The sequence below is a fragment of the Nannobrachium achirus genome (assembly GCF_963921795.1).
Source record: "Nannobrachium achirus genome assembly, chromosome: 15".
NCBI classification, from domain to species: domain Eukaryota; kingdom Metazoa; phylum Chordata; class Actinopteri; order Myctophiformes; family Myctophidae; genus Nannobrachium; species Nannobrachium achirus.
Genome location: NC_137822.1, coordinates 5,266,087 through 5,276,166, shown reverse-complemented (window position 1 = coordinate 5,276,166; position 10,080 = coordinate 5,266,087). Strand labels below are relative to the sequence as shown.

General features: G+C 40.9%; 1 protein-coding gene across 1 annotated transcript; it reads right to left on the bottom strand.

The window, feature by feature from the left end:
* Positions 1-591: 591 nt before the first annotated feature.
* On the bottom strand, positions 592-5,992 carry tmed2 (transmembrane p24 trafficking protein 2). The gene is made up of 4 exons (XM_080742696.1): positions 5,606-5,992; positions 3,926-4,118; positions 2,538-2,645; positions 592-941 (listed from the first exon to the last, which is right to left on the bottom strand). The coding sequence occupies exons 1-4, from the start codon at positions 5,783-5,785 to the stop codon at positions 817-819; spliced, it is 606 nt and encodes a 201-aa protein (XP_080598822.1). The 5' UTR covers positions 5,786-5,992; the 3' UTR covers positions 592-816.
* Positions 5,993-10,080: the final 4,088 nt, after the last annotated feature.

Here is a 10,080-nt window from a genome sequence, read left to right as displayed (position 1 = left end):
GTCACACAAGTTCGTCGAACTTTACGTGTTTGATGCCCCAACATGAACAGTATTGGCTGTCATCGTGCATGTGTCACTCTACCCTTAAAGCAATCAACTTCTGAATTTCTGGGCCTCAGAACTACAACGGTAGGCAAACAGTGTTGTTTTTTCTGCATAGCCTGTGACCAAAATAATTATAAAAACAGCGTGTTGTGTGGCATGAACTGAATCAACGACAAAAAGGAATGGCATAGTTTCCACTCAGTGATCAACCAGAAAAGATCCTTCAGATATTTAGAGGCCAATTGTCTGCAACAGCAACGACATCATCATAGCCACCTGAACATCATTATCTTGGTTGGTAGAATTGAGAACAGGCTCCTGGCACTGTGCCTTATCGTGATGCAGTACATATTTTTCAAGGTTTGAACTTTTTATCGTTCCACAAATACGGTAGCATTTGTACATCACATTTCACCTCAATAGCTGTCGCTTATAAGCCTTCTTGTCATTGACACAGACCGAGATAAAACTGTACCAGAAAGTAAACTGTACAAACAAAAAGTGAATAAACTTAACTGACAAAAAGAAAGAAACGCTAATCAAGTGACATCAATCCAAGGACCATGGTCTTTAGGTCTTTGCATAACCACAATAATCACGTTGATAAAAAGAGCTGAAAACAAAGGGCTAACAGGGGAGGGGGCGAGGAAGAATATATCTAAATGTGTTTAGACTGAAAACAGCCAGTCTCATTATTCCAGGTATAAATGACTGTCTTGGTATTGGAGTAAAATGGCGGCTTCCGCTTCGCACGAGGACCACGTAATCAGGTTACACGACTCGCCGAACTTCGAAGAATCTCTTCAGGTAGTAAATCTGTCCGAGCGTCATGGCTACGAGGACGAGTGCTTCGAAGAAGGACCAGAGCACCACTCTGCTGTTTGTGTTGTCGTTGACTAGACAAGAGAGAGAAAAGGGATTGTGGATTAAACATGTGAAATGACACCAATAGAAAAAGAAAAAAACACCATCAACTGGCACAGACAGAGGACATAGGATATATTTCATTTTGTCGCTGTCGGGTGGAAAGTGTGTATGTCCAAAACCATTACTTTTTAGGAAATGGAAAGTCAATTTAATTTGAAGTCTTAACACAATTACTGCCTTTTAATCTGAAGTTTGCTTGGTGCCGCGCCGTTTCCTCCGTAGGCCGCCGCTATTATTTTGAAGGGCCAGAAGGGGGTTGTTGTTGTGTTTTTGGATTATCACTTGACGGCAACGATTACGTCATCTAGTCACATGACAGTGTGGGTCCAGAAGAGAAACATGTCTGCGCCCAGCCGAGTGAATTTTGTACAGGAATCAGCCCACTCTTTGGCTCAAAATGTCTCTTTTTGAATAAATGAAGTCTCTTTATGGGCCTCTCAATGGATTTAATATGGCAGACCTTCACTTCGCGTGCACGCACAACGTGCGTTGTAAACAAATCGCGGACATTACCGATGCGGGCGGGAGCGGAGCGGTGTACTGTAAGTAATTATACTTTTACAGTAAATACAGTAAGATTGACAGTCCTCACCGTCAACGGCACCATGGTTTTAACCCTTTCAATGACGGTGAGGATTGTCAACGGCAGCAGAACAGTTAATGGTTTGGGATATTTCATTTGTTTTATGTTGGTATTTCACTTTTTGTTTTAGTCTGAATTTGTGTCATGTACTGACTACTGTAATGTGCTGCATGTCATGTACATTTTGGAAATTGCAATGCAACACGTGAGCTTGTAGAACATATATTTTAGGGCATTAATGTATGATGGGAAAAGAAATGTGGAGAAGGACGTTGGAAACCTCATATGTCCAAAACTATTAATTTTCAGGAATCAAATCCAAAAGTAGTATCTACAAGGTCGAGCTTATAGATCTGTTACTTTTGGTGCTTTGGTATGGATCAAGTAAACAAAAAACTTGAAACATGGAGAAACAAGGATTCCACCACCAGACAGCGGTGCAGTGTTGATTTTGTCGACTAAAACTATGGCGAAAAATGTTTGTCGACTGTGTTTTTTTTCACCCACGAAAACGAAATAAAAACTAAGCTGTGATGACTAAAACTAAGACTAAATATATTGACAATTTCGTCAACAAAATAAAAACTAGACTAAAATGTTGTGGAGGGACTAGTGCTGAAGAGAGTCATTTTATGTTTGGTTGCTCTCAGGTGTTGCGTGCTGAAAATAGCAGATCTACGACGCGTTGTGAGCTTGTAGATCGGCTATTTTCTGCACACAACCAAGTGTAAAATCAGTCATTACAATGCCATCAAGGCCTGACAAAATACATTTTAGTTGCCTAAATCAACTGTAGATTTAGTCGCCATAAAATCTTATGATATTTAGTCGACCAAAATTTGACTAAAACTAAAACCTTTCAGGTGACTAAATTATGACTAAAACGAACTGAGATTTTATTCAAAAGACTATGACTAAAACTAAATCAAAATTTGCTGTCAAAAACAACACTGCAGCGGCGATATGCTGCCAACAGACTTACTTGCTCTGTGTATCCTCTCACGGACCTCCATGTACTCCTGCTCATGCTTGACAGCTGTCATAGCAACCGCCAGCTCATTGATCATCTCCTCCAGTTTGTTTTGGTGGGCTGAAACGATGACAAGTGGCACAAATCACTCAGCGAATAAAATAAAGGATTCCAGCATCAACCTGCCGATAAATGTATAAATGGTTGCACGCGCTGAAGTACAAGCTCTCGTGTCTCGATTAGGGCTGATCAATCATGACATTTAAGTTGATGGTCGTCATAACAAATTATTGTAATTAATGATTTTATTGCGTTTTTGGGGGGCATTGAAAATAGTGTGTAAATAACTACATTTCTAGCTTAAATACAAAGAAATGACAATGACCAATGACAATAAATAATGTACTATGGCCAAAACAGATCAAATACTTATAATTAATTTCTAAAACAATGTGCTTCCAATATTTTGTTAACTTTCTGAAAAAGTACTCATCTTTTTCCAACAGATGAATACATACTAATGAATGTAAGTGATTGTCTCAAATAATTGCACTCATACGTTTATGTAATAATTGCCAGGCAACGCATCGTGAGCTTGTAGATCAGCCATTTTGCGTGTGCAACAGAGTACAAATCAGGCTACTTAAAACACACACACACACACACACACACACACACACACACACACACTGGAACACATGCATTACTGTATCACAATGATTTATGCAGAATCCCATGCCTGAATGTAAGGGGCGAGCAGTGTACCCATTACCAAGGTATAAGTAATGCCCTCATGTGGGTGTAAATGCTTTCTGAGATGTTTCTAAAGCCATTCCCAGGCAGCATGAAGGTGTGTTCCCTAAATATACGTTTCAGACTCAATATTAGTTTACGCTTCAGTGAAAAAGAAAACACTGGTTAGACGGCTTTGTGTGCTTTACATGCCGGGTCTATTTCACATAATAGCTTGCCCTTTGCCCTACCATCCCAGCTGTCGTGACCACCTACAAGGAGGAAAGGAGAGTTCCCAAAATAAAACCAAAGAAAGTGAACAAAAACTCAAGCAAAGAATGAAAGCCAGGAAAGTGGCAGGAACAGAAATATAAACAGATTTACAAGACTCTTCTTGAAACAACAAATTATGAAAGGTGTCAGATTTCTTGGACATAATTCTATCCATTTACTTTTTTGACTCATTGAATAATCGAGATGAGCAGATATTCTATACATCATTGCACAACAGTGCAATGTCAACTTCTTTTAATTGACATTCATTGAAACTACTACGTTTCTTGAATATGCCCAAAATAGAGATTGGTTATTAATCAATTAATTTAATAATCAATTATTTGTAACTGTTGCACCCCTACCCACACACACCTAGACAAACACCCACGTACCCTCTGTCTCCATATCTTGTCCTTTCGGTGCCTCTCCGATATCAATGGTGAACATGACAATCTTAGGCGTCATGGTAGACATCTTATTGCTGAAGCAGAACTTGTAGGTTCCATCCATGTGTGCTGCCACCGAGTACTTCCCACTGGACTCTCTGTCCCCCTTGTAGATCTGCTTACCGTCAGGTCCCGTTATCTGGAAAGCATGAATAGCACATCTATTACACATAGACAAGACATGTATTGACCCCACGAGGGAAGGCAGAACCACAATCAATTTGATTGCCAAATCACAGGAGTACAGGTGTCAAGACGTGGGCGAAATTAGTTTGTGTGCAAGCTCCATCAATCATAGCTTTCAGCAAAGAAAATGGACAGGGAAACAGAGCAAGGAGAAAGAACATAGAAAAGTCTGTAGAAAAAAATATACAATATCTATATACTGTCTGAATATATCCTTTTAATCTATATAGCCTACATATCTTTTCAGAAATTATGAAATTCAGTCAAGCACAGTAGCATCATTGTAGTAAGGTAAAACACAGGACAGATAGGCCTACAGGTAAAGATGCAGCTAAGCTCCAAGAATAAAATAATAATAATGATAACACCCAAATAGTGACATAAAAAGGTGTCAACAAACTACAGTACTGTTGGCAACATATGGCAATGACAGATCACTAAAAAACAAGTTAAAATGCATCTAAATATAAATCTTACAAAAACAGCATTTGCGTATATGATATCTATACATCTTTGTTTGATGTGAGAAATCACAAAGCAAAATTGCTACAAGACACCTTGATAATTAAACAAACAGTCGAGTTCAGCTCGTAGACACTAACTAGAACAGTAGACTTCCTGTTCCATCATCCAAGGTGGTTTCAACAGTTGCATGAAGACATGCTGTAGCTTCTGAATTTCTGATCTAACCCTCCGTTTATTAATGTGCAGCCATTTGACAAGACACCACATTTCCATTGCCAAGTGACATATTATTGTAAGATGTATACTTCCACGTATGGCGGCTTCGCCAGCCAAACAAAATAGCCGGATACAGGACAGGTGGGCAACATAAGGTATCTGTGGGCACCTTGATGTCAAATTGGCTACAATAGGCTTTAGTAATGTAAAGTATACATGATGTGAATATGCACGGTACATCATTAATTATCAGACTTGACTGTATCCCTCAACTTATTGTTTAACCACCCAAAAATTGACTGGATATATAGGTTTTGTAGCAATGTTTTGGCAAATGTAGAAACATAAGACCTTAATGTTGAACGTTTAATCATGCTCTAATCATGTTTGTATAGTATACTTTACTTACAAACATTTTCCAAACAACCCATTTCCTAACATTTTGGATAATGAATCGAGGTGCCCAGATGTCCCTTAGTGCAGTGGTTCTCAAAGTTTAGGGTTGTCTAAATGGACCCATACAAGTCTGCAACTCTGACAGTGTACAAATGGAACCAAATGAACCCGTCAGGGTTCATTTGCACTGTCAGAGTTAAGGAGAGATCTTGAAATTTGACATATTTGAGAAACACCGCCTTATGGTGCCCATCTATGTCCTGTTACCAAACAGCCGGGCAGCAGCCAGGCATTTCCTGCATTCGTATAGATATCCTAATAACTATGCTGCTATGAATGAACGCAGCAGGCTGTGGGGCTCACCTCCACGTCGATGTCCAGGAAGCCTCCCTCGGCCACCTCGAACATGAGGCCCATCTTGGTGCCGGAGTTGACGCGCTCGTAGAAGCACTCCTCGGCATGGGCGTCTATGCTAACGAAGTAGCCGGACGCGGTGGCACACAACACGGCGAGGACGACGGCGAGCTCCGAGGCGGTGAACATGGCTAGCTTAGCTGCTCTGGCGTCTTTTTTTTTTTTTTTTTTTAATTCGGAAGCGTTGTGTTCCAAAAAAAATAATACGATATAAATAACAGCAGGCTTAATTGTGAGGCTAAACTGTGGACAGACAGTTAGCTTTGAGGCGTAACTATACTGCCTGCCTGGCTGCTGGTTTCTTCGTCTTCTTGTTGCCCTGCGCTCCTCTGTGTGACTGCCACGTACGGCTTTGGTTTAACAACGTAAACCTCTCGGCCGTCGCCGCCAGGCGTCCATTCCAGAGTTCCGGTCTAGAGCCCGCCTGCTCGCCAAACTGTGTCCGGTTGTTTCCCACCCCATGTTAGTAAACGTTACACGGTGCGCCATTTCCGTATCCGCCGATGCTCTCTGGAAGCAGGATGTGGAAGCGGGCCGAAGCGACCTGGATCCATCCCGGTCTAGTTTAAACGAGTAGCTACGAGGACCAAATTTAGTGTTTTACGGAAGACTCTGAGGACCAAAGTTAGTGATACGACTGACAGTAGGATTATTACTGTCGGCCTATATTATTAAATAAGGGAAAGGAAATGAAAATCAGTCTCTTTTTGTATTTCCATCACCTGAAACTTTATTGCATTTAAATAAGCAGGTGCATTCTTTTAAACAGTGGACGTGAGCATTGAGCAAAGGCATGTAGAGTGTGTGTGTGTGTGTGTGTGTGTGTGTGTGTGCGTGCGTGCGTGCGTGCGTGCGTGCGTGCGCGCGCGTGCTTGCGTGGCCTCAAGAGGTCACTATTAACCAAAAACATGTTCAACACCTTTCAAATTGGAAAATCTTGTGGCATCAATGTTACCTTCAAAAGCAAGTCAAGCAACTTAATTAGTTGGTTGGGTGGTCTAGTGTATTTTTTAGGGACTTCAAAATAGATAAAATCTTACTGTAGCTATATACAATTGTTGTAATCACTTGAACCCCAGCATCCATATTGGCCCAAAATAGCCTCATCTACAAGATCACAATGTCTAGAGGGAATCTGTAGTGATTTTTAAATTGATTTATGTAACACTGAACAACCTCTATGTGGGTTTTACAAATATTGAACCACTGAAAAATATTAAAAAGGGCTTCAGACTAAACCTCTTGATTCTCAAACTGTCCTTTAGACCACCTAAATCCAACTTTGGAGGTGTTTTTTTCCATCACTGATTATAATGACAGTGATGTAGTATAACTGCAGATGTCTATTATAGCCTATTATGTTCATGGCTTGCTTGTCTTGACAAAGAATGTGAGACAGAGAGAGACGCAGAAAGAGGACAGTGGACACTTGGAAGAGAGAGGGGAGAAGGAGAGAGTGACAGAACCCCCTTCATTTATTCTAAAACATTTAGATTCATGGGATTGTGTTCATTGAGGAGAGCAGAATGTCAAACTTATTAAAGGAGTAGTTCAACCCAAAATGACTTTTTTTCTATTGATTTCTCATGCCATGGAGACTTGAGTTCAATGATATTTTTTGTTGTATTCGTTGCATTATAAGACAACAATTTGATTTATTGTAAATGTACCCCCATTGATTCTGGATGGGGAACCAAATGCATGGCCCTGGATGGGGAACCAAATACAAGGCGCTCGATGGGGACACAAACTCAGAGTCAGAATCAATGGGGCTAAAATGTACTTGACCCTTGACCCTAAATTTACCCCCATTGATTCTGACCCAAATGTCCAAAAATGTTTGACCGGAAAATAAATAGCCAATATGCTATTCTCTGCACCTACTACTGTATTGTATATAGAGACCATCTTATAATGGAAATCAACATTTATCCTCTTTGGAGAGAAAAAAATTAAAACAAAAAGGTCTTTTAAGACAAAACCCAAGTCCATAAATCACAAAAGGAAACAATACAAGGAGGCATGAGTGAGCCATTTATTGTTATTGAGGAAGTTAACATGTTTACCTGCATTGAAAGTCATACAATACAATAAACCTTTTTAAGCTTTTTGAACCAGGTCCTTCTCCTTAGTGTGATGGAGAAAGACCCATAGGAATATACATACAGTATATCTTATTGGTAAGTAGATATGTTTAGTGAGTACATTCTCCTCTACAAGGTATTCATGTACAATATACATGTTAAAAATATAGTTGTTTGCAATCACGGTTTTTCCTTTTGTTCAGGATGACAGAATTCACATTTAACCACTTAAACCCTATACGAAGTTGACCGCATCCTCGTGGGCCCACTATATTTAGTTGACCCTAAGTCTTATGGGTTACACAAAATAATTTCGTAGAATGTTCCCCCCAGAATAGGGACGCTACGGTCTCCAAGTGGTTAAGTGTTATGGGTTCTACGTCCTTGAACGGTGGTCGAAACTTAATGAGCACTGTTTCTTTTTTCCCCTCAAGAAAATAGCTATCACATACACGTATAGGCATATGCATAGAAGGCACCATCTACGCATCTAAATTGTTTACACAATAAACAAAAAGGGGGTGGGGGGTAGGAGAGAAAGCGGTTTCATGGCCTCTGGAAATAATACAAAAAAAAAAAAGGTTTAAAACTAGAATAAAGGCTGTCAAAGTATCCAAGAAGAACAATAGATGGGTGATGCACCGAAGCAGTTATTTCTTTTTCAAACATCCTCATGATCGCTCACAAGCACTCCATTGGACCTTATACAAGTGTGCGTGCGCACACGCACACACACACACACACACACACACACACACACACACACACACACACACACACACACACACACACACACACACACACACACACACACACACACACACACACACACACACACACACACACACACACACACACACACACACACACACACACACACACACACACACACACACACACACACACACACACACACAGGGTAATACTGCATATACAGTCCAAACACACTGCAGAGGATCTTAAAGGACAACTTATTTTTTTTTTTTTTTTTTTTTTACAACAAGGGTTCATATTTTAGATTGTAATTAGAGAAACGAAGAGTGTTAAAATGTTTTCATTTACTGCTTTCTATCGTTTTGATTTCAGTGGGCGGGGGCATGCGTACAAGTGGCTAAATATGTCTTTTTAGACACAATAAGCCCATTCCCAAGATGCACCACACTCTTTCGTGGGCAGATGTGACTTATGGGGGCGAGCAGTGTTACAGTAAATAGAAATAAAGAAATCGCCGGCTTGTGTCTAAAGAGACATAATTAGCCACTTGTACGCATGCCTCCCCACCCACTGAAATCTAAATTGTTATAATCGCAAAAATTGTGAACCCTTGTTGTAAAAAAAAAAAAAGGTTATCCTTTAAACCTCAGTCAATGGATGTTCTGAACCCATCAGAGTAAACACACCTCATCTAAAACAGTTGGTACTCAACCTGTGGGTCGGGACCCCTGGGTGGGATCCCCAGATGTCAAGTGAAAAGACTATTTAAGTATTTCTTTTTTTATGAAAGTGAGGCGTTGTGAGCTTGAAGACCTGCTATTTTCACAATATTTATGTGTGGAACAGAAAATGTAACAACTCCTACATTCCAAGTACTTACTATCAGTGTGTGTGTGTGTGTGGGGGGGGGGTCCCAGTTCAAATAGGATTATTTGGGGAGTCACGGCCTGAAAAGGTTGAGAACCACCACACACTCGCTGACACAACCAGGCATCGACAGAGAACTCCCCTCACACAGAGCCAAGTACACCCAACAGTAACTCTCAAAACTTTTACGCATGCTGAATATTAGCCAGTCTACGAGCTCACAATGTTGGGCGCTTTGCTGGCTATTTCTCAAAGTAAAAACCAGGGAATGGAAGTCGGATCCTGTCTGCTCCGCTAGCAGGGACGTGCTGGCCATTGGGAAAAGCGGGACAACTCCCGAACGGCCGGTTCATTCCCGGCCGGTCCAGGCTGGCCATTAGGAAAAAAATTAAAATAAAATGTCCTTCGTTCCATTTTGGGGGCTGGGCGGCGAACAAAGTAAATCGTCACTGTCGGGCAGAAACCTTGTATCTCCAAGTTTCAAATGTATACATTTTTTCACAAAGCAAAGCCCTGCTTCATCATACAAGGCTGTTGCACAAAAGTAGTGAAAACAGCAGATCTACAAGCACACAACGCCTCGCGGTGCGAGGTGTTGTGTGCTTGTAGATAAATGGCTTGTCACTTGTCATGATCTGAAATGGCAAATCTTTGAGTAGCAGCAGCGCTATAGAGAGACATCTCTCTCTAAAGCGCGCAATGAGGGCCTCTCCAACTCTTTTTCCCGGGCTGAATCAGGGGCCCAGCATGTCCCTGTCC

Bases quoted from the DNA above. Each gene is read 5' to 3' on its own strand.
- tmed2 (XM_080742696.1), bottom strand. From the start codon at position 5,785: ATGTTCACCGCCTCGGAGCTCGCCGTCGTCCTCGCCGTGTTGTGTGCC. The intron at 4,119-5,605 runs GTGAGCCCCACA...CATGCTTTCCAG, and splicing joins TCCTGGACATCGACGTGGAG to ATAACGGGACCTGACGGTAA. The intron at 942-2,537 runs GTAAGTCTGTTG...TCTCTTGTCTAG, and splicing joins TGAGAGGATACACAGAGCAA to TCAACGACAACACAAACAGC.